This window comes from Rhineura floridana, chromosome 5 (assembly GCF_030035675.1).
Source record: "Rhineura floridana isolate rRhiFlo1 chromosome 5, rRhiFlo1.hap2, whole genome shotgun sequence".
Taxonomy (NCBI): Eukaryota; Metazoa; Chordata; class Lepidosauria; order Squamata; family Rhineuridae; genus Rhineura; species Rhineura floridana.
Window position 1 is genome coordinate 108,154,097 of NC_084484.1, and position 25,251 is coordinate 108,179,347.

The 25,251-nt window shown below is 43.4% G+C and overlaps 1 protein-coding gene across 2 annotated transcripts; it reads right to left on the reverse strand.

Annotated features, from left to right (window-relative positions):
* Positions 1 to 2,689: 2,689 nt before the first annotated feature.
* LOC133385898 (uncharacterized) lies at positions 2,690 to 6,109 on the reverse strand. 2 transcript variants are annotated; one of them, XR_009762997.1, is made up of 2 exons: positions 4,729 to 6,109; positions 2,690 to 4,509 (listed from the first exon to the last, which is right to left on the reverse strand). XR_009762997.1 is itself a non-coding variant. In XM_061629483.1 (2 exons), the coding sequence occupies exons 1-2, from the start codon at positions 6,083 to 6,085 to the stop codon at positions 4,445 to 4,447; spliced, it is 516 nt and encodes a 171-aa protein (XP_061485467.1). In that variant the 5' UTR covers positions 6,086 to 6,109; the 3' UTR covers positions 2,690 to 4,444. The 2 variants fall into 2 exon arrangements, 1 of the variants encoding a protein (XP_061485467.1); XM_061629483.1 differs by having other exon boundaries at positions 5,635 to 6,109.
* Positions 6,110 to 25,251: the final 19,142 nt, after the last annotated feature.

Genomic DNA, 25,251 nt, shown 5'->3' on the forward strand with positions numbered 1-25,251 from the left:
TAAGAGTCCTGAAAATGTATGTATTAGTCCTTACGTATGGGATGTTAAAGTCTGAGGCTCTCCTTTCTTAGCATGTGCAGCAAAAAGGAGATTTAATTCCTCTGCCCCCCCCATTTCTGGGCAGCCAGCCAGTGCTTACATATTGTTCTGTAAACATAAAATAACACACAGTTCAGGCAACAGACAATACCTTATTTGGAGAGGCTGGAAAGTGCAACCTGCCACCCAGCTTGTTTAGGTAGTCAAGTACGTTATCAGAGATGTTGCTCAGAGATGGTGGTGAGGGAGGTTGGTCAGATGGTAGTCAGAGATGGAGCTCAGAGATGGAGCTCAAACAGCTGTGATACTAAGAGATAACCTTGGAATACCCCTTAAAAAGGAGGAGATGTTAGACGTAAGCTATCAGTGCTTTTTTAGTACTGGTCAAAGCAAGAAGCATGTGTCCCACACGTCATATGATGGTGAAAAGTATTATTATATGTGTCAGTATTTCCAACTTCTTTGCAACTCTGTCTTAGTAAGACAGGTTGGACTCAGTCTTTTGCAACATTGTAGCCTAATAGATTCTGTCACTTGAAGGTTTCATGCTTTAAAATTGAAGGTTTCTATACTTAATATATTGATTGTGTACTGCAGTATACATGCTTCTGATATGTATTTCTGATTTAGGATTCTGATATGTTGGCCAAGGTTGACTAGAGTGCATTTAATAGTGATATTAATTAACTAATTGACTGATTAATTAATTGATTGATTGATTGATTAATATCCCACCCGGAAGGAAACCCAGCAGGAGCCCAGGACGGCAATGTGGTAGTGTGTAAGACATGAATAAACAGAACATTATAAGGATATTCCGCTGTCAGCTTCCCATTTATTTTCCTGTTATCTCCCAAGAGCCACAGATATGTGGGTGAGAACTCTGACCATTAGCCTGCCTGTTCAGATGGCTGCTGTTGTGAAACTGTGTAAACTTAGGTGAACACAACATCTAACATATAAGGACATAATAGCCAATAAGGAAAGGGGAGAAAGCAAGCAGCAGCATCACTAGGGAGGTGCGGAGGGTGCGGGCCGCACTGGGTGACACCATGAGAGGGGGGTGACACCCAGAGCCGCCCCTAGGCACCACCCCTAGGCACCGCTCTGCCGCCATGCTAACATGTGGAAGGCATGCACCGCGGCTGAGCTGGATCTCCTGCACAGCCAGTGAGATCTTCTGAGGCCGAGGGAGCACGCAGACCGCCCTCCCACAGATGGAGGCCTTTGATCTTCCCCTTGCCTTCCTTCGGCTGCACGCTCTGGCCAACACAGGCAGGGGGGAGGCGGAGGCGGGGGCATTGGCAGGAGCCCGGCCCCTCCTACAGTGGCAGGGAATGGGGGGGAGGCTGGAGGCAGTTCCTCAGCTCCAGCGGCCTCAGTGCCGTGGCAAACGAGATGAATCGGGGTGCCATGCAGTGCTCTTCTGCCGGCTCCTGGATCGCCTCTCCTCCTCCGTGCCAGGGCGTGGCAGAGCCAGAGGAGGGGAGCGAGTTGGCCGGGGGCGCTGTCCCTGTCGAGATCCCCATTGAGATTTACACAGTAGCCAATGCCAATTCAACACACAAAAAGGTCAGTCTCCCTTTGGTGTGTGCCAAATGAGATGCGATGTTAAATGCATCTTTAGCAACCACATCAGGATTCTTGAGAACATTAGTGGTAGGTATGCATGTGTGTGTGTGAAACAGTGAAAGAGAGAGACTCCATCAGGACAACAGCATGCTGAGACAGAAGGCTTAATCCTTTCCTCCCCCTCATGATCCCCAAAAATTCTCCCCACAAGTGTCGTTACACCAATAGTAGCTTCCCTGAAACTTATGGCAGCGGGGGGGGGGAGATATTTGTCAGACCACAGTGGGGGAGCAAAGAGTTAAACCTCCCCTCCCTCTGTGCCGTGGACCTGACCAGTGTCCCGCTCTGCTCACCTGTTATATAGGAATCTGCCTTATAGGGAGTCAGACCACTGATCCATCTAGCTCAGTATTGTTTGCACTGACTGGCAGCAGCTCTCCCAGCCTGACTTGGAGATGCCAGGGATTGCAGCTGAGATGCTCCTCCACTGAGCCGCAGCCCTTCCCCAGTAAACTCTGTCATGATTGTGAAAGATGCATTTCACATCACGTCCCCATTTGGATCTAGGTGGATGTGAACAGAATGTGGTCCTTTTAAAAAGAAACAAATCCTCTGTATAGTTTTCCTTTGGGGGAAAGCACCCTATCTCTGGGCATGAAGATGGCCCATGAAGCACCTCACCCACCAAGACGTATCTTTCTACTCCTGCCCCACTTCCTCATTCCCCTCCTAATCCCCCACCTTTATCCTTTTCCAGTTGCACCATCACCACCATCTCAGCATCTCAGACTTGGCCTTCCCTTTCCTCTACTGTGCAGAAAAGGGGTTGTTGAGCCACATTGGAATTGTTTACCTGGGCAAAGCTGCCACTAGCTGTTGGGCTACTGTGACTTATCTGTTTCTCACAGAAAGAGATCCAAGAGAGGAAAAGCAAAACCTGAAGCAAAAGGGTTAAACAGTGTAAAAGCTGTTGCCAGGCTGCCCAAGGCCAGCAGCTGGTTGACAAGGGCAACCATCTGTATACCTTCAGGGTTGTTTTGGATTACCAAAGATGAGATGCAGACAAGAGGTTTGCTTACAAAGAGTTAAAATTTATTGAGTAACTTACAGCATTCAGCCAAGTATTCCCAATAAAAGTGGATCAGTCCCACCGCTCTGCAGTAGCGGACGTCAGAGACTGAACACTCATGCTGGGCACAGATCATGCTTATATAGTATAAATCTTGGCACATATCATTGGCATACACATGGAGTTACATACATGATTAATGAGATTATACACTTTGAAGTAACATATGTTGCATATAATTGGCAGTTCTGACCTTTTCACAGAACACCTTCAAAGCAGACTAATTGCTAAAAAACTATAATATCTTTCTTGGAGCACCTTGACATCTTCTTTTGGCAAACTATATGGCTACCATCTTTATCTTCATCTTTACTAACAAGCAAAGTTCTCTTTGACCGTTACTTGACTCGTGTCATTGACCGTCCTTCGACCCATCCATTGAATCTATGCCTATCAGGACTCTCTGAAGTCTAACAAGGTGCTTTCCAACACCATACTAGGCAAGCCAACTATAAACTGCCTACTGATAAAGATATACTTAAACATATGCCTAATTAAACTCCTTTGATATTTCTCTAACTAACAAGGTACATTCCCAGCATCATACTGGGCAAGCCATCATATCCTCATTAAAACACCTAGATTAGACTGCAGGTGGCTATGAGGTGATCTGACATACCCAAAGATGCTGGGGCCTGAAAGGGGAATACAAGCCTCCAGGCTTTGCTAACAAATACATGTTGAATATATATTGATTAACTTAAGGCTATAACAGCTTGCTTAAAATCATTAGCTGGCACAGGGTATACATTCCACCCCTGGATGGTCAAAGGACGTCAATGCTTCGCGTTACAGAGGTCTTCTTACCCCAGAAAGGGGCCGGTTCTTCTTTTGCCCTGTCGTTTGACCCCCAAGGGTAGTCTTAACTATTTACCCATTAAAACTACGCCAGCAAGACAAACATATGCAGATTAATATAACACCACAAATAAGAGTGATCCCAATGGAGAATAATTGTTTTCACCAGCCACCTATTCCCTGAAACCATTGTACAATAGGATTTAAGAAAGAATCTTCTTCCAAATGCTTTATTTCTACTGCCACCCCTCCACTGGGAAACAGGGCCCAAGCATACTCAGCTGAGCTGAAAATGTCTTTTTGCCATCTGACCTTCCAAGCTCTGTAATTTCCTACAAGAGGACTTTCTAGGGTTTTTTCAAATCTATGGGGTCCCCATAACAATCCCAGAGAACATAACTCCCATTAGGGGCTCCTCAATTAATGCCAGGTCGTAGGGTCCAACTAGTACATATCCAGCCTTGCTCACTATCAGTAGGATTGGGACACTTGTGCACTGTTTGACATCCCCTGCTAAAACCCACTCGTCTTTGAAACTTAGCTGCAGTTCTATTATGCTTTACTTGTTCCCAACAGAGTTCAGGCTGTGGTGGGGCATTTACTCTTAAAGGGGTGATCCACCCTAGCCCATCAAACAACTGCCCAAACCCCCCTCTAATCCTGACAGTGGCATTGGACTTGTGGGTACCTACTCTAACTGCTCTGGTTTGGGTGGCCCTCACGTCAAACCATTTGAGCCCTTTCTCAGTATCCTGTGGGGTAACCACTGACTGTAAAGATTTTTGCAATTGTTTGGTCTCATTTAGAAAATCATAAAACGCACACAACAAGCTTTTATTAAAATCAGCATGATGAGATATCAATGAGCAGATTTTCCAGCTTGGCCAGGCTATAGCTGAGTTAACTTCAGACGCTGTCCAGACCAATGAAAGGCAGCAGATTATCCAAGCATGTAGTGAGCTGTATCAGAACTGAAAAAGGAAGAACAAAGAACTTAATTCTCTCCCTCCCCCCAACCAACTATACACACTCCCACATACTAGCAGACACACCATAATAAATCTTAAGCATTCAGCAGCCCTTTTTTTTTTTAAAGGCAATGCTAAAATAATCGAGAAAGTGCTCTTATCGCACACAGTTACATATGCATAGCAACACTGCCAGCATTAAAAAAAAAAAATCATACTCACAAACCAGCATACAGTTTCATGTGCATAACTTCGCCCACATGGCTCTTCCCCATCGTGAGTTTCAGGAGGTCCTAGTTCAAGCTGATTTCTTCGGCCACTGGCAGGGTGCCAGGATTCCTCTCCAGGAACCGCTGTGTTTCCTTGGCAGCACACAACAGGTCTTCTGTTGAAGAGGCCATCCAGGGATCTCTTCTGCTGTTAAGCAAACGACTTCCAGCGGCTGTGCCCACACGTGCCCCCCTGCTTCCTGAAGCGAAGGAGGATTCACAAGCTGCTCCATGGGTGACCCTCCCCCCAGGGGCCCTCTCTGACTGAGTAGATGGCTGGCTTCTTCCAGGTTTCTTCCTTTCCCGTGCTTCCAATCCGACCTGACTGTCAGAAGTTTGATTTGCTGTTTCAGACCGCTGGTTCTTTCGATTAGGGCGGCTGCTCTTGGAGGGTAGAGCCAAGCCACTCCTTCCTCTTCTGCCCATTTCTTTACTTCTTTACTCTTTGCCCAGGGGCTTATGTAGACATGCAGGGACACTCTTGTCTCACCTGTGATCACTGCCCAAACAGCACACCATTCCACCCCCTGACTTGGCTGACCTTGCTCTTCTTCCCAAGAGAAAGTTTGGTCTTCCAGCTGGTAGGCAACTTTATCGGGGGGAATCTTCTTTGCAATTAGCTGCCCCAACCCTCCCAGGTCGGCAGCGAGAAATTGCTTTTGCCCTTTTCCACAATAACTCAGAGGCTCAAACAAATGTAGACAACCCTCCCTGTGCCTTTTAACCTTCACAGGGCACGGGGTGCTTGTTACGGCTGGAATGCGCCCGGGCACTACCCCCATCATAGGACTTGCTTCTCCCTTTATGGGATCATCACGGCGCATCCCAGGGGCAATGTCACTGGGGGATTTTAACTCACCCTTCTCTGCAGGCACTGGGAGCTCCGCTTGGACTTGAACTCCCACCTGCTTCTTCCCTTTTGCAGCAGGCACACACACCTCCAGCTTTTCTTTCGGCACTGTCTCTGTAACAGGAGCACACAGAACGCAAAGATCTGGTGGGCATGCCCCTCCCTCTCCCTGACCTGTTTCTCTAGCACACAGAGTGAAGGGAGCTGGTAGCAGCTGCCCATCTCCCACACATTCCTTCTCCTGTATTTTCTCGCACGGAGCAGAGGAATTCATCAGCAGCACCTCCTTTTCAGCTCCTACTTGAAATTGCTTTAAAGTTTCTTCCCTTACCAGGGGATTTGCTTCCAGCTCTCTGCAGTCCTCCCCCCCGGCAGGCTCTGGCATACGCACGGCTTCTTCTTTCTCCGTTACTGACGGCAACTCTTCGCAGTCCACCCTCTCCAGCTTTTCATTCACCATCTGGGCCTCTTCGGCCACCCCAGGCTGGGTGCTCTGCAGCTGGACGTCTGGGTCACTTTTGATCTCTTGCCGTAGCTGCACAGATAAGGCTGCTACCTCACAGGGGGTCTCTTTCTCTTCAGAGAGGCTCTCACATATCTCTCCCCTTTGCTGCCAGGGCTCCGGCAGGGCTCCCATCTCCTCATAGGGAGCTTCATCTTTCTTCAACACTTGGCGCTTGATTTCCAGCTCTTTGCTGTCCTGCCCCCCAGCAGGCTCCAGGATGAACACAGTTTCTTTTTCATCTTCCTCTGCTGCTGACTGCCACTTTTCATAGTCTTCTCCCTCCAGCTGCTCATTCTGGGTGCCCTGCAGCTGGACTCCTGGGCCACTCTTACCCCCTTGCAGCAGTCGATCAGATGGGGCATTTTCTTCCTCATATGGGGTCTCCTTTTCCTCTCCAGAGATGCTCTTTTCCTGGCACTCTCCCTTCTCTGAGAGAGGATTAGCTACCGTCTCACCTTCCCCCTCTCCCTGATCTTCAGTTTCCGGAGAGGTGATGATGCTACGCACTTTGGCATGCTTCAGGCATTTCTTCTGGGCTCGGTGAATTAGTCTTCCTGCCCATTTTTCAGCTCTACACCACAGGTTTCATATCCTGCTCTTCTTTCTAGCTGGTGTGCAGTCTTCCTGTGCTTCATTAGTGGCAAGACTGTCCTGCAACGTTTCCCTAATCAGGACTTTGATATCTCTTGCTTTTCCTAGCCCATTCTTGAGTGTTTCTGCCTTTACATTCCATTCCAGCTCCTTTCGCCCAGCAGCTTGCACAGCTGTCAGCAAAAGCCAAGCTAGAGTTCCTGCACGCTGCTCCTCCCTAGCTGACCACTGTCCCAGCGTCAGAGACTCAACAGCCATCACCAGGTCATCTGGTGTGCAGGCCTTTTCTATTTCTGGCCAAGCCATCTGTCCCATCAGTACAGATATCTCATTGGCCACTGGCCCCCAACTTTCATGTTGCGGCCAGCCCAGAAGGCGATTTTGCACATCGACTTCCGTTACTTCCTCTTTCCTTCTAAATCTAAACATTCTCAAATCTGATAATCCCACCTTCGTCGCCACTTGTATACCTTCAGGGTTGTTTTGGATTACCAGAGATGAGATGCAGACAAGAGGTTTGCTTACAAAGAGTTAAAATTTATTGAGTAACTTACAGCATTCAGCCAAGTATTCCCAATAAAAGTGGATCAGTCCCACCGCTCTGCAGTAGCGGACGTCAGAGACTGAACACTCATGCTGGGCACAGATCATGCTTATATAGTATAAATCTTGGCACATATCATTGGCATACACATGGAGTTACATACATGATTAATGAGATTATACACTTTGAAGTAACATATGTTGCATATAATTGGCAGTTCTGACCTTTTCACAGAACACCTTCAAAGCAGACTAATTGCTAAAAAACTATAATATCTTTCTTGGAGCACCTTGACATCTTCTTTTGGCAAACTATATGGCTACCATCTTTATCTTCATCTTTACTAACAAGCAAAGTTCTCTTTGACCGTTACTTGACTCGTGTCATTGACCGTCCTTCGACCCATCCATTGAATCTATGCCTATCAGGACTCTCTGAAGTCTAACAAGGTGCTTTCCAACACCATACTAGGCAAGCCAACTATAAACTGCCTACTGATAAAGATATACTTAAACATATGCCTAATTAAACTCCTTTGATATTTCTCTAACTAACAAGGTACATTCCCAGCATCATACTGGGCAAGCCATCATATCCTCATTAAAACACCTAGATTAGACTGCAGGTGGCTATGAGGTGATCTGACATACCCAAAGATGCTGGGGCCTGAAAGGGGAATACAAGCCTCCAGGCTTTGCTAACAAATACATGTTGAATATATATTGATTAACTTAAGGCTATAACAGCTTGCTTAAAATCATTAGCTGGCACAGGGTATACACCATCTAGATAAAGAGCTGAGCGCGCGGCCAGTTCTGGTGTGGGGGATTTTGTATGGAGAGAGAACTGTGTTTCAATTAATCTTAATGTCAGTAAAGACTCTTAAGGAATACTTTGCCTGGTCTGGATCATTTCTAACTGATCTGCATTGGTACCAATCTATGGATCACACTCACAGGCTACACGCACGCCATCAGAGGGTTATGGGCCCAGAATACGGTCCATAAAGAGGTTCTGGTGCTGGTCCGATCCGTAGCTGAAGAGAAAAGAAGCAGCAAGAGAAAAGCAAAGTAAGAGAAGAGTGAGTGCAACATGGCAATAAACCTGTCAACCGGGATGCCGCTGGAACGATTGAGTGCGGTTAATTATGCCAGCTGGAAGTGGCAAATGAAGGCAGTTCTAGTCAAAGAGGATTTATTCGATGTTGTGGAAAGTGCCCCACTGGCAGCTCCGTCAGCAGCATGGACGAAAAGAGATGAGAAAGTGAAAGCGTTCATAACATTAGGGCTGTCTGAATCACAACTGCTACACGTAAGAAATGAGCCGACTGCACATCACATGTGGGAAACGTTGAAGGCAGCTCATGTGCAGCAAACAGCAGGGAGCCGGCTGTGTTTAGCGAGGAAATTATATCAAATGCGTTTCACAGAAGAAGGAACTATGAGTGAGCATCTTGCTGAATTTCGTCGTTTGTTTGCCGAATTACAGGACCGAGGGGTGGATCATAGTGACCTCCAAAAGGTTTATATCATTTTATCTTCATTTGATGAGAAATGGGATAATATTGTAACAGCTATGGAAACTTTACCTGATGGAACATTAACCATGGACTTTGTTGAACAAAAGTTGCAACAGGAATGGAATAGAAGACAGGAAAGTAGAAGGACTGAGTCTAAAGACACTGTAACATCAAAACAGAATTATTCAAAAGACAGATTTGGACTAAAAACGTGCTATTTTTGTGGATCTCGAGGTCATATCCGGAGAAACTGTATAGTCAAAAGAAGAAACAGGGACTATGGGTGGAAGAATCCAAGCGTAAACTTTGTAACTAAGGAGAAGAGTAAAACAATTAACTCTAAATGGCTCTTGGACAGGGGAGCGTCAAATTGCCTGATTACCGAAGCGAGTCTATTTCACACATCAAAGCCAGTTCAAGAATCTATTTGTTTAGCTGATGGATCGACGCGTGACGTAATTGCCCGGGGAACATTAAGGTTGAGTACACTTAAGACTATTCTTACAGACGTTCTCTTAGTGCCGAAATTACAATATAACGTGCTTTCAGTGAAGAAATTAACTGACATAGGTTATAAAGTGCTGTTTGACAAAGGTAAATGTATAGTGCAGAAAGGAAATGAAATATGCATGCAAGGGGTTTTACAGGATTCAATGTTTATGATACAAAGTGAGCACACTGATCCAACGTGTGCTTGGTTAAGAGTAAATAAGCAGGTACATGAAAACTGCATCCATGAATGGCATAGAAAACTAGGTCATGCCAATTTTGAAAAGATTAAAAACACTCCAATGCATAGTAGAGACTAAAAGGTTGTGATCATATATCTGATTGTGATGCATGCTACAAATCCAAAATGACAGTGGCACCCATAAATAAGAAAGCAGTAAGCACAACCACTGAACCATATCAGCTTATTCATATTGATTTGTCAGGACCTATGCAATGTTCTAAAGGAGGAGCTAAATTCTTCATGGTATTGGTGGATGATTTCACTAGATTTAGTCACGTGTACTTGTTAAACAGAAAAAGTGAAGCAGAGGACAAATTGCGTATGTTCATACAGAGAATAGAGACTCAACATGGGGTCACTATTAGAAATATTAGATCTGACCAGGGAGGCGAATTCACAAGCCATGCATTAAAAGAGTATCTTGAAAAGAAGGGAATAGCCCAGAATTTCACGGCCCCCTTCTCTCCGTTTTCTAATGGGACAGCAGAGAGAAAAAACAGGTCTTTGCAAGAATCCATGAGAGCCATGTTGGAAGACGCTGAATTAAACAACACATATTGGGGTGAATGTATACTTTATGCTGTGTACATACAGAATCGCCTAGTGCATAGAATGATAGGGATGTCTCCTTACGAAAAGCTGACAGGGAGAAAACCCAGAATAACACACATTGAACGTTTTGGTGCAAAATGTTGGGTTCATGTCCCTAAACAGAAAAGACGTGGGAAAATAGCTCCAAGAGCTCAGGAAGGCCGTGTATTAGGGTATCAAAATGCATACTATAGAGTCTGGGTTCCTGAGTTGCAACAAGTAGTGCTCAGTCGCAGTATCAAAGTAGTAGATCAAACATGGAAACACAGTCAAACTGTTGATCTGGAAGATGCACACAAACACATCACAGTAGATGCACCGCAAATGCCTTTAAGAGATGCTTTAACAGATTTAATTTGGGGTGGCAAGCGTAACATTAAGAGAATTAGGTGTGAGGACAAGTTAATACAGGACACAGAAGTGCCAGGAACAAGTGCTGGCACAAGTGCAGGAACAATAAAAGACGAGAGTGAAAACAAAGAGACTGAATCTGAAAGGTTGTGACGCTCTGAAAGAGTAAATAAGGGACAACCGCCACAAAGGTTTACATTTGGTGTAATGCAATACAATGGCAATGAGATAAAGGATTGTGCCACAGAATGGGAAAAAGAAGGGCCTATAGATACTGAAACAATGAATTTAATGTGGAAAAGTTGTGTTGAAGAATGTAATGTAAATGAGTCTGAGAAAACTGTTACAAAATAAAACCAACAGAAAATATATATGTAAAGAAAACATGAAAAAGGAACTGTATAAAACAACTGAAAAAAAAAACAAATTGTAAAATTGCAAACTGAAATGTATATTGTACTGTAATTGTAATATAACATAAAAAGGGATTTCTGTGAGTAACAGGTGGGGGCTGTTGGGCTACTGTGACTTATGTGTTTCTCACAGAAAGAGATCCAAGAGAGGAAAAGCAAAACCTGAAGCAAAAGGGTTAAACAGTGTAAAAGCTGTTGCCAGGCTGCCCAAGGCCAGCAGCTGGTTGACAAGGGCAACCATCTAGATAAAGAGCTGAGCGCACGGCCAGTTCTGGTGTGGGGGATTTTGTATGGAGAGAGAACTGTGTTTCAATTAATCTTAATGTCAGTAAAGACTCTTAAGGAATACTTTGCCTGGTCTGGATCATTTCTAACCGATCTGCATTGGTACCAATCTATGGATCACACTCACAAGCTACACGCATGCCATCACTAGCTGCATCTCTCCACCAAGGCAGGAGTAGAATCCAAACCGTGGGTACAGAACCCAAATGTCAGGGATGGGGAATCTGTGACCCTCCAAATGTTACTGGAACGCATCAGCCCCAGCCAGCATGGCCAGTAGTCAGGGATGCTGGGAGGAGGAGCCAGCCCTGCCTGATCTTCTGCTGCAACTGATATAGAAAGGAGGGTAGCAATCCCCTTTCTTGCATTACCTGTTGCAGTATTCTCTCCTGGCATAGATGCTGTGAAAACACCCCCTTACATAAAAGAGGGAGAGGGTTCTCTGTAAACGGGCACGTGGCAGCCCCCTCCCCCCGGACTGAGGTCTTCGAGGAAGGAGTCTGGTTTGGGGGCCACCCCAAGCCCTCCCCACCAGGGTGGGAGAGGACGGCTTCCCTCTTGCCCCCCCCAGGAAAGCAAGGCGGCCAGAGGCCTGCGAGACGGACAGACGCGGGGGTGACACCATGAGTTACCGCACGGGGTGACACCAACCCTAGTGACGCCACTGAAAGCAAGAACCCTGAACCTTGACCATTCACTGGAAAGAGATTGTCTTGCCCATTTCAATAGGCACCAATGGATAGTAGACACTGATAGCTAATCCTTCATGACTGTGTAATCCTCTTTGAAACCATCTAATTTGATGGCCATCACTATGTGAGTGAATTCTGTAATTTAACTATGCACTGTGTGAAGAAGTAGCTCCTTTTGCCTATCATGAATCTTCCAACATTCAATTTGATTGGATGGATCCAAGTTCCCAAGAGATAGGGAAAAATCTTCTGTTGCCTCTCCTGGTGGAGATGGAATGGAGAGAAAGAGAGAGAGAGCTGGGTGTTATCAGTATTTGGTGGCACAATGCTTCAAACCCCCAGATGATGCCTCCTGGTGGTTTCATATAGGTATTAAATAGCAGGAAGGAGGGTCAAAATAAAACCTGTATATGCATTATAAGAAGTAAGTCCCATTGAGTACAATGGGTAAGTGTAGAAGCAGCTCTCCTGGTGGGGCAGAACCACAATGCTAGCTTCTTGGCAGATGTGTCACTACCACTTACAGGGAGGGACAGGCAAGGCAGCAGGGAGGTCACCAAACTGCAAATGTACCGAGAGTCAATTCAGCACTTCTGCTGGTGCTCCTATACTGTGTCGACTCCTCATCACCTCACCCCTCTCCCTCTGAATAAATGGCAATGACACATCTGCCAGGAAGCTAGCTTTGCAGCTCTGCCCCACTGGTAAGTAGTATGGTTGCCAGGTTCAGGGCCTGACACTTATCCTGTATCTTTAGGAGAAGAGAAAGTCATCCAAGTGCAGGTGTTCTTGCAACATTATAATGGGAAAAACCACAAGGTGGAATTCCCCCTTCCCCCTGCACAACTTTTAAAGATACAGAAGACCCCTTGGAGGCTGGGCCTGGCAATCAAGAGGTCTGTACCTTTAAAAGTTGTGCAGGGGGAAGGGAGAATTCCACTTTGTGGTTTTTCCCATTACAGTGTTGCAAGAACACATGTACTCGGCTGACTTTCTTTTCTCCTAAAGATACAGGATCAGTCTCAGGCCCTGAGCCTGGTAGCCCTAGTAAGTAGTATAGCATTGCAACTAAATCCCCCACAAGCTCACACAATTCATGAAGATTTCTTCTTCATGTTCAACAATAAAATACAAGTAGAATATGACCTGGGAGACCAGGGTTCGAATCCCCACATAGCCAGGAAGCTCATTGGGTGATCTTGGGCCAGTCACTGCCTCTCAGCCTCAGAGGAGGACAATGGTAAACCCCCTCTGAATACCGCTTACCATGAAAACCATATTCATAGGGTCGCCATAAGTTGGAATCACTTGAAGGCAGTCGATCATCAGAATTTTCAGTGTTCCCATGTAAACAGTGATGTTTTAATGAGTGATCAGGAAGATGGGTACGCCTGATACATTTAACAACAGAGTAGCCCTCCACCTGCAGCAGCATAATTTTCAATGCTAAGGCCTCTTGAGTAGCCTAAAGACAGATAATATGTCAGACTTTTTAAATCATCTCTTAGCTATATCCTACATGTACTTATATATTTATAAATGCAGGGTAGTCTGTTCTATACTGCATAGACATAAGTGCACCTGCACAAATAAGCTGGAAGCATTATGAGTGTGTGAACTTGACCTGGAGCATGTGAAACAGCTCCACTAATTTCATTAAAAATATGAAAAATGGTTGAAATGTCTGTTCAATGATCTGCAATTTGTTGATGGGAACACACATCTGTTATTTTAATATTCACAACTGTTGCCAGCTAGATTATACATCTTTGGAGACTATTTATCTTCAAAAGTAAGAGATTCAAAAAAGAACATCATGTTTTCTTTTTTCCTCTGGTGGGACTTATTTGGGTTTTTTTGTTTAAAAAGATTTTTAAATATAAAAAAAGCATTGATAGAGTACTCAATTCAGTTTTGGGGAGTGAGAAGTATTAAATAAAAGGGGAGTAAATCATGAATACGGATAAACCTTTGATCAGAATACTAGCAAGAGTGATATCTCATTGATTCCAGCGAGGTTTAGCTTCGGCTTTTGGTTGCCTTGTTTCATTTCATTTCATTTTTAATTGTATTGTATTTTGAACTTGTGAGTCATCTGGGGGGGAATATGGGGTTGAAAGATGGAATAAAATGATTTTATAAATGAATATTTTTTAAGAAGTTGTGTTCCGAATTACAACCATTATCAGGAATTCAGCTAAATACACACTAGTCCATAGATTGAAATAAATTGAAATCAAAACCCAGAAAAGGGATCAGGTAAATCAGGAGTTAAATATCATTATTAATATACTTGACTGGTTGTAGTAGCAACAGTCTCTTTCTTGCTGCACCTAAATAAAAACACGTTAACAGTCTCTGCTCAAAACCAATGCAATTCACACTAAGGATACATGATCACCCCAGGGTTTGTCCTTAAAGGACCCCACTGCCCCCTCCCCTTGTTCCCCAACCTAATTTACCAGGATGACAGTGGCAAAAATGGCTCCAGATCTTTGGTGGACCTTCCTTTCCCACCAAGGAGTATATGTGACTTGGGCTGTAAACACACCAGTTGCCTACAGCAAAGTATTCCCAAGAGCCATGCCTGGAGGGAGAATGGGTTGATCTGCCAATCAGTTGCTAAATCTCTTCAAAGCTTATTCTTTTAAAAAAAAAAAACTACTCAAGGTGCTTCCACCAGGTTTTACCATAAAAAGAGGTGAAGTTTGAATAGCGTCGTGAGCTCCTGTTTTGGGGAGAGGTGGGATGCACTGGAATCAGCAGAACAATGAGTGTGTTTCTGCTCTTGGACTGCATATCCCAGCACACATCAATGGTAAAAAAGATGTTCTGAGGACCTGGAATCACTTCTATAGCTTATAAAAAAAGGTAAAGGTGTCCCCGCACTTATAGTGCGAGTTGTTTCCGACTCTTAGGGTGCCGTCTTTCGAAGTTTACTAGGCAGACCGTATATATGGGGTGGGACTGCCAGTTCCTTCCCTGGCCTTTCTTTACCCCCCAGCATATGCCTGGTACTCATTTTACCGACCACGGATGGATGAAAGGCTGAGTGGACCTTGACCCCTTTTACCAGAGATTCGACTTCCTTCTTCCGTTGGAATCGAACTTCAGCTGTGAGCAGAGCTTCGGCTGCGTTACCACCGCTTACCACTCTGTGCCACGGAGGGTCTATTCTATAGCTTATGCCTCCCCCTAATTCTGCCACAAAGAGGCAGGAAGCAGCTGCAGAAGCAGGTACTTGAGGTGCTGATTGAAAGGGGCCCTACTTGTAACAAGCAGTGAGTAGGACCCTACTCAACCTGCATCTCTTTGTGAGTAATCAAGTTGCCTTTTCTCCCAAATCAGAAAAAATATAAGTTGTATAAACAGGAAAAATACAACTTGATCTTTTAATAACAACATGAATGGATTAATGAAGAGTAGATCCTCAGGAAAGAGGCCAAATACTGTAGTATTTTCACTTTTATTTCCACTGTGGGATTTGAATGTGCTATCACATTTTTATTGATTTGTATTTTCATCTTTTATTTTGCATCTTAGATATTTTGTATTTTCTCTATTTAAACTGTGTATCTGAAAAGAGTAGGTCATGCAGGATGTCTTTTCCCTGCTCTCACCTGGTAGATAACTTGGGTGAACTCACAGGTGGTGAAAGTTAATTTTTTTAATGGCTGCCGCAGATCAGCATTGTTATCAATAACTTGCTCCCCAAGTTAAGGCCGCATGCTTGTCTTGTGTCAATATGAGATATGTGTTTCAGCTATTTTATTTTGAGATTGTAACATAATCTTTTGTTTTTCTTTTAAAGGAGGGACAAATGTGGATCCAGGGTGTGGTCAATGCATCATTGCAGGAGGGAATATTTCCAGACACCTTGAAAGAGGTGGTGATCTGACCACTCCTGAAAAAGCCCACCCTGGACCCATTGGTTTGTGACAACTACCAACCGGTTGCAAATACCCCCTTTTTAGGGAAGGTGATTGAGAGGATTGGACGCAGCAGCTGCAGGTACTCTTGGATGAAACAGATTATCTTAACCCATCCCAGTCTGGATTCAGGCCTGGTTATGGGACTGAATCGGCCTTGGTCGCCCTGATGGATGACTTTTATTGGGAGAAGGACAGGGGGAGTGCAACCCTGTTATTCTTACTTGATCTCTCAGCGGCTTTTGATACCATTGACCATGGTATCCTTCTGGGTCAACTTGGTGAGATGGGTATTGGAGGCACTGTTTTACAGTGGTTCCGATCCTATCTCCAGGGTCACTCTCAGAGAATAGCATTGGGTGACTGTCTTTTGGCCCCCTGGGAGTTGTGCTGTGAGGTGCCACAGGGTACCATCTTGCCTCCCATGCTGTTTAACATCTCTGTGAAGCCCTTGGAAGTGGTCATCAGGAAATGTGGAGCAAGGTGTCAGCAGTATGCTGACAATACCGAGCTCTATTTCTCTGTAACATCTAAATCGGTAGAGGCCATGCAAGGCCTGGACAGCTGCCTGGACTTGGTAGTGGGCTGGATGAGGGCCAATAAACTGAGCCTGAATCCCAGCATGACAGAGGCACTGTGGGTTGGTGGTTCCCGAGTTTGGATGATTGGTCAGTTGCCTGCTTTGGATGGGGTCGTACTCCCTCTGAAAGTGCAGGTCTGTAGTCTGGGAGTGCTCCTGGTTCCATCTTTGTTGTTAAATGTCCAGGTGACTCTGTGGCTAGGAGTGCCTTTTACCAGCTTCATCAGATAAGACAGCTGCAGTCATTTCTGGACTGGGATAGCCTGACCACTGTTGTTCACCCACTGGTAACCTCCAGGTTGGATTACTTTAATGTGTTCTATGTGGGGCTGCCCTTGAGGTTGGTCCGGAAGCTGCAGCTGGTGCAAAATATGGCAGCGAGACTGCTCACTGGGGCAGTGTATTGCCAACATGTCACCCTGCTACTGAAAGAATTTCACTGGCTGCCCATTTGCTACTGGGCCAAGTTCAAGGTTCTGTTTTTGGTGTACAAAGCCCTATACAGCTTGGGACCAGGATACCTGAAATACCATCTTAACCCTTATATACCCAGTTGATCACTGCGCTCTGCAGGTGAGGGCATCCTGCAGATACCATCTTATCAGGAGGTTCGTTCTGCACAATGTAGGAAATGGACCTTTAGTGTGGCGGCACCTACCCTGTGGAATTCCCTCCCCTTAAATATTAGGCAGGCGCCATCTCTGTTATCTTTTTGGTGCCTTTTGAAGACTTTCCTCTTTCAACAAGCGTTTTAAGTTGAGACCTATCCCAGTCTGCGTCTGTGTTAGAATTGCTTTTTAATATGTTTTTTTTAAAAAATATATCTTTTTAACCCTTTTTAAAACATGTTTTAAAAGCTTTTTTAAAAATGTTGTTAAAGTTGTTTTGTTTTGGCATATTTTAGGGACTGTTTTTATGATGTTTTGATGTGTTTTTAGCACTTCTGTTTGCCGCCCTGGGCTCCTGCTGGGAGGAAGGGCGGGATATAAATCAAATAAATAAATAATAAATAAATAAATGTTAAGACCAGGAAAATGACATTTAAGGGAAAGTGAACTCTAAAGAATTAAAGGGGGGAGGGGACAGAAACCTAAGAAATTAGGATAGAAAGAGGACTACAAATTGAAGTGTATCCCTGTCTGAATGGGCAAGAGGTTAGAGGAGGAGTAAAAATGATATATTGCAAAAACAATGCTTGTAAATAGAAAGTTGGGATACAGTTGGAGAAAGAGGTGAAATCAGAAGAAGGAAGTCAAGATAGTAAGTGCTGCAGGAGACTCCATAAAATGAACTGAGAAGCTAGAAACTGTGTTAGTGTTAAGTAGTTATTTGGATAATAAAACAGTCTAAGCTAGGTGTCTAGGATAGATTTTCCTATGGGTTTTCTTTCTCTTATGATTAAGTGTTCCAAACAGTTTTTAAATAAAAATTAAAATAAAAAAATATTTACAATGTAAGTATAAATGTTTTTAGTAAAAGCTGTTCAGTGGAGGCAGCCTGGAAAAAATAAAAATGCTGGTGGCAGCATTAAGAACAAAAAAAAGAGGAAGGGATGGGTTAACTGGCTCTCATGGTACATGCCACAGCTAGTGCCATTACAGCACTTTTCCTCATTTTTACATGGATGTTAGAGATGTGCTCAAATTTTGCAAAATTCAAATTTGACACTGGATTTCCTATTTATTTTCTTTTTCTTTTATTTTTTGCCTCACCGACTGGGTTTTTTCCTAGTGGTTTTCCATGGCTGAAGTGGATTTTTTTTTTAAAAAAAAACACCTCAAAATGTTGATATTAATATCAATATTTTACTCACAATGTCAATATTAATATTGATATTTCCCTCAGTAATAATAATGAATATTGTTATTTCATTTAAAATATTGATATATGAAAAAAATCAATATTTTTGTGGGGGGAAATGAATCAGTATTTAGCAAACATTGATCCCTGATGAAGTGGTACCAGAAGGAGATTTGACGGAGAAAAAATCGAACCTGCACAGAAATGCAGATCCTATCCCTAGTGGATGTTACTGCTTGCTTTTTGAAATCTGAACTAGTGGTGGATGAATCTGTCAATTTTGATTTCTCAGTTCCTCATTTTTTGCAATCTTAAATTCCGTTCATATTTCTGCATAATTTTATGATTTTTTTCAACAACACATCCTCATGAAAATTTGTCAGCATTTTAGTGCAAATTTCTCCTAATTTTGCAATCAATCTTCGCTAATACAATGCAGTTTATGTTATTTTTTAATGTATGTATTTTTATGCACACTCCCCCTAATATATACATTTTTGTACATAAACTGCATCATAACATCCAGAGAAGTGTGCATTTAGGATACCAGTGTTTGAGTTTGCGTATTGTTTCAGGAAAGTGTGAATACTCATTAAAAATTGAACCAAATTGAATTTCTTCCACATCCCTAATCTGAAACATCATCTTAATTCTAAATTTGATTTTTTTTGTCTCTCCTTCGCTGCCTTTATACATCCATATTCTTTCTTTTTCTTTCTTTTTACCTACATGCTTAGACTTTTCAGAAAAGCTACAGCTGGACACAATGACCTCTCATATTCTCCACTCTATTTCTAGGCAGAGAAACTGGAGGGTGCCATCTCACCAAATTTCTCCAGTGGAAATAGAAATTATCCACAGAGTTTCTTGGGTTCTAGCTTGCCATTAGCAAAGGCAGTAGCAGCTTCCTTCTTTTCTTCCTTAGATTTACTATGCAGCAGCCTAGGCACCATTTTGCATACTTCACAATGCCCCAGGCATAGCCATCAACTGTAAATATTGTTCTTGTGCATTTCATAATGCTGCTGCTGCTGTGGATTCTTATCTTGCATTACACTTCCCCTCTGAGACTTCCCATAGTGGGACCTTCTGGTTGGTGAAGGAACTTTATTTCTTGTTATCAGAATTGGCTAATAGTTAGCTGGGAGAATTTTAGTCACACTTTCATGCTTTCAAGACACCTGATGTATGGAGCAAACAGAAGCTTATAAACTGATTTCCTGCCTTCTTAAAATGTGAATTGGTCATGCATATAAAAGACTGATTCTGATGCCAAGTATGTGTTGTTATTTTTTCTCAAACCTACACTTCCTCAGATGTGTTTGGTACAAGCTGCTAGTTAGGATACCTGAGTATTGACAGAATCGAGGCTACAGGAAGCAGCAGCAGCATGACATTCATTGCTAATATTGTAATGCCATTATGCAAATCTGTGGTGAGATTTAGAATACTGTGAATACAGTACTTATTCACACACTTAGAATACTGTGTACAGTTCTGATCACCACATCTCTAAAAGGATATTGTAGAGCTGGAGAAGGTTCAGAAAAGCGTAACCAAAATGACCATAGGGTTCAATCAACTCTGCAAGAGGAAAAGTTACATTGGAGGCTTTTAAGTTTAGAAAAAAGCCAAGGAAGGGGTAACATGATAGAGGTGCATAAGATTCTGCATGGTGGTGAGAAAGAGGATAGGCCTCTCTCATAATATTAGAATGCAGGGTGATCCAATAAAATGGAATGTTGGAAAATTCAGGGCATATGCCACATAGCTGAACTATAGACTTCACTTCCATAAAAGGTGGTGATGACCAACTACTTGGATGGTTTTGAAAAAGGATTAGACAAATTCATGGAAGCTACTAGCCATGATGGCTATGTTCTACCTCCTCCAGTTGCTGAGAATTGCAAGTAAGCAGAGTGCTGTTACATTCATGCCCTGCTTCTGGACTTTCCTTAAGCATCTGGTTGGCCACTGGTTGGCCTAGACGGGCCTTTGATCTTACTGAGCAAGGCTTTTATGTAAAGAAGCCCAAGGAAGTGTTTGAGTATCATGTCCCTGTGCACAGTTCCCAGGCGGCTCCATGGGGCAAAGCGGCTGTCGTGTTTTGAGGCACGTCACCTCAAAGGACAGAGAAGCGGGCAGCGATGGCGGCGGGAGCCGACATCACGAACCTGTTGGTGGTGGTTCACAAAGCCAGCAACTTGCGCCTGGAAAATTGACCAATGTCTGAACCAGGTCGCAGTGATGATCATCCTGCATTGGGTTCAATGAAGCCGCCAGAATGGAGACAATTTATGTGACAACCTTTTATTTTATTTATTTATTTATTTATTTATTATACTTGTATACCGCCCCATAGCCGAAGCTCTCTGGGCGGTTTACAGTAACTAAAAACATTAAAACAGATACAATTCAAACACATATTTTAAAAAGAATTTAAAATACAATTTAAAATTTAAAACAATTTAAAACACATGCTTGATTAAAAGCAGCCCGTGGGGCACCAGTTCTTCCACTTCTATTCCCAAAGTTGCCAGGTGCTCCTCTGGCATTTCCCACTGGTGTGAAATTACCCCAGTTGGGACCACTATTCCCAAATGGCTGGTAATTTCTTCTGCTGAGCACTCCCTGATTAGCAGTAGGTACCATGGAAGAAGGTGCTCCTTGATTGGTGTATGTTACAGTCTGAATAGGTTCCAGTGACAGCGGCACAGGAAATATCTCATTCACTATGACATAAACAACTGTGTCATTTTACTGGTCCCTGCAGTGTAAAGCTCTCTCTGCATGAAGTTCCCATCAGCCTTGCACATTATTGCTATGCAGTTACATAGGCACTGAAGATTAATCACACTGCTGGTTTATTATTTATTGATATTTAACAATGTTTTATTGATGGATTCTGTTTTTACTGATGTATTTCTGTGTATAATATATGTACATTCTTTTTATGATGTTATGGTATTTTATGTAAACCGCTTAGGGATTTTGTACATTGTATATTAAGCAGTATACAAATATTATTTAAATAAATAAATAAAGTATGATGAGGGAAATCTGCATTGCTTAGATTAGTGAGTTCTGGCAAGTAAAAAATAAAAATGATTTTTTTCGTAAAGCAATATTTGGAGCCAAACTTCTTGGTTCCAGCTCAGGGAGATATTCAAGAAATTTTGAGGGAACCAAAAGGATTAGCAAAATATCTTAGGATGACAATGGGAGCACACATCCCTAGCAAATTGTTGAGTGGCAAATGCACACTTATTCCTCAAATGTACACATCATAGGAGCATATTTTGACTAAAATTGTCTCTCACACAGTAAATACTGAGCTGTATAAATAAGGAAAATAGTGTAGGCAAGTTCTTGAAATGCCCCTCTACACAGAGAAAGCACTGTGTGCAATCTGCCTATGGTAGTTTCCATGCTAAAATGCCAGAAGCATCTGGCAGGATGAAATGCTTTGGTCCTTCCTTCTATAAATTATGCTAGTGAAGTCTCAACCCTTCTTCTTGGCTCATGACCCCATTTAAACCTCTGGTCTATGTCAATTCTTCACTGACCAATTTTGCTGTTGCTGACCTCTGGACAGTTACCTTCTGATGTTTCTCCTGGTTCACATTTTGGACTCAGACTGATTATTTGTGCTTGGTCCTGGTTTGTCTGCTTTAGACCCAGACTGATTTGTACCTGATCCTGATTTTTCTTTAACTTCACATGCTTGGCTTTCCATTGATTCACCATCTCATGCGAGAGGCTGTTCCATTCCTTGGACTCTAGATGCTTGGGGCCTACCTATAGACTACAGCTGCTGGAGCTGAACAAATGTTTGTGCTGGTAGGAGCAGGTGAATTTTCACGGATATCACCTTTCCCCTGCAATCTGATATGCCCCATGAAACTCCGCTCTGGAGAATTGGGGGACCCTCTGGAATAGCATAGGAGATAATGCTGGTAGCTACAAGGGGAATTTGCTAACATTTACCTTTCACTGCCACTGTACTAGCTAGAAGAAGAAGAAGGAAAAGCTAGTCAAAATCACAAAGGATCAAGCCATTAGATGAAATTGTTATAAATGCATCTCCAATAATACATCTCCGAAGTAATTAAATGAGTATATCACCTAATATTTGTTCTCCTTGTAAGCCTGGTTGTAAATTAATAAGTAATTCTTCAAATAGCTAGACTACTTTAATGGACTAGATAAAATGTATTCCATTTGCAGCCTGAGTGCCTTCCCCTGACGGCTTTTTAATTTTGTTAGTGAAAAGCACTCCTGAGTATGTTCACTTGGAAGCAAGTCTCATAGAGTTCAGTGGGACTTGCCTCCTCACAACTATGCTTAGAATTGCAATCTTAGTAACATAAATTAAATGCTCTGTTTTGTTACTGGGCACAGTGGCCCAATTCAGATGTAATAAGCTCAGTCTAATAAACCATAGTTCATTAGACTAATGACGTGTTGTGCCTGCATGTTCAGTTTCACCTTTCCCTTCCTTCCCTTCCTCTTGGTGGGTCTGACTTCAGTACTTTTAAGCACAGTTTACAAGCCAGGATCTGATTGTTTGCCCCATCTTCTGATTGATTTCCCTCTGTTTGCTTCCTCCCCTCCCCATGAGGGGCATCTGGTTGGCCACTGTGAGAACAGGATGTTGGGCGAGATGGGCCACTGGTATGATCCATCAGGCTCTTCTTATGTTCTTAACTGTTTCCTTAATCTGCTGCTGTCTCTTTAGATGTGTTGCATTTGAAATGGTTTTATGGTCCTGATTTATCTTCAGATATATGAGCTGCCTTAACACTCCATTTTTGAAGTGGGAAGCAGAATCAAAAACATTAAAAAAAATGGTTTCCTGCTTTTCAACTGGGCTGGCTGTGCAGACTTCCAGTTGCCATGATGCTCAATGTCTCCTACCTCCAAAGTGCATATTTTGTCCAGGGGAGGGCCTTCAGCTCAATGTTTGCATACAGGGTTCTTTGTGTGTGTGTGTGGGCTGAAAAAGAGGAAATTTATCATCCCCCCAAAAAGGACACACAAAATTAGCATATGCTTATATGTGTGTGTAAATGCAAGTTTTAAAATAATTGCTGTAATTTAAATAGCAGTGCAGTATACCTCACCAAGACTGCCTGGTTGCTCTGTCTGCTGTCCCAGTGCTAATTGTTGATGGTTAACTTAAAGGCTGTCCCTTCTTATGGTTCTTTATCTCCAAGGAAAATATGATGTACTTGCCTATGTCTAATAGACGGATGTAATCAGGCATTGCAAAGAATACTGATCTGTGAGTGGGTCAAATATCCACCAATTCCTCCAGCCAGTGCTACCAATTTGTCCAGGCCCTGTCAAGGCACTTTAGATCTCTTTTTCCCCATCTGTACCCCCTGAGGGAGCAAATCTGAAGAAATGATATGCATGCCTGACCATAAGCGTGGGTGATTTTGGATGCAGCTAAGCCTGAAATATCAATACCCACAATGTGTCTTAAGAACATTTGTGGTGGCTGAGCTGCTCCTGCCATTTCAAAAAGGGCAAGCAAGAGGTGACTCAGCAATTTGATGCTGGTGAATGCCCTGAGCTCCAGTTGTTCTGTAGCTGGATCCATGTGCCTGCAAGCTGCCCCCCAAAAACACGATGTGGCTGCATATAACAAATATAACAACTTTAACTATGACTTGATCCATCTTGACACCCTATTTTTCAATAGGGACCTAAAGTACATGTAGAAGGCCCCAGAACACTACCGACCTACCTCTTTTATCTCCTTATCTCTGAAATCCAAAACTGTTGCCTTGAATGCAGCATGTGTCTCAAACACACTTTCTTACAGCCCAAAACTGGTGATTAATAAGGGGTTCATTCTGTAACAGTTTAGTTTATTTATGTGCTGTTTTCCCCATGGTATTCAGTTCTCAAAGCAGCACAGGGTGGCCCTTCCTATCTCTTACCTATTCTGAGAGGTATCTCATTGGGTGCACATCCCTATTTGAGCAATCTGCCAGTGACACAGGAGCTACCTTGTGTATTAGGTCTGTCTTAGGCCAGTAAAGCTAGAGATGAGCACTGGCGTCCACCACTTCCTAAGGTGATACGCAGAACTCCTCCCACTGCCCAATCCTTTATTCAATCCTTCACCAACCTTGCATTCCCATTGATCATGGGGTAATGGAAGTTGTAGTCAAATAATATTTGGGGGCACAAGGTTGGGAAAGGCTCTCCATCTAAAAGCAATTGGGACTTGGTGTTGTATGAGGCTTTGTTCCCTTGAAATCCCTTATTCATCCCATAGACCCTAAAGTATACAATTATATATTTTAAGGGGCATGATCCCACCTGACCCAGACCCTGAGAACACCTCTGAAGAAGAGGCATGGAAACCCCTGTGGAGAATCCCAGTACTACTGAGAACACGCAAAATCCCCAGACAGCCTGAAGTGCTTGGGCTTATTGATGACTAGCCTGGGTCCTCTGATAATCTGATCACATCCTGAGCCCTGCCTTGATCCTTGGCTTTGCCCCTTTACCACCTAAGAGTGAAGGCGGAAGTGGACTAGAGCCAGCCTAGGAGTGCCTGTTCAGCTGTCAGAAGGCTCTATTGCCAGGGGTCTCCATGGGAACAAGAGTCTATTCAGGAAGACACAGAAGATCCAGTAGATGACTAGGAAGAGGAGGAACTGGCAGTGAGGATATAAGTCTTCCAGTCTCCTTGTTGGGTTAATAGCTCCTTCTTGATTTCCTTAGTGTCCAGCTCACTTGCTTAGCTCCAGCACTCTCTGGCTCTAGCTCTCAACTATTTGCCTTGGTTTTGGAGGCCAAATCTGCAAGCCTATACTGGATGGAATGTGCAGGCAACTCTTTCCTATGAAGTGCTTTGGAGAACTGAAGCAGGTGATCAACCACCAATGGTCATATCTCCTTCAGACTGGTCCCGTTCTGAAGATGTCAAACTCACTACAAGCCCTGGCATAGCTTGTGTAACTTGGTACCAAATTCCTGTAATGCCACTGGCATTACTGTATCTCTGAATCATGTGCATCTGCTTGTGTCCAGCTCATGCTCCTTGAGGCCAGCCTGAAGGAGGTATTGCCTGAAA

Excerpts from the sequence above, each read along its gene's own strand:
- LOC133385898 (XM_061629483.1), bottom strand. The coding sequence starts at position 6,085 with ATGGTGAATGAAAAGCTGGAGAGGGTGGACTGCGAAGAGTTGCCGTCA. Across the intron at positions 4,510-5,634 it reads CCCAGTGCCTGCAGAGAAGG|TTCTGATACAGCTCACTACA; the intron begins GTGAGTTAAAAT and ends TTCCTTTTTCAG.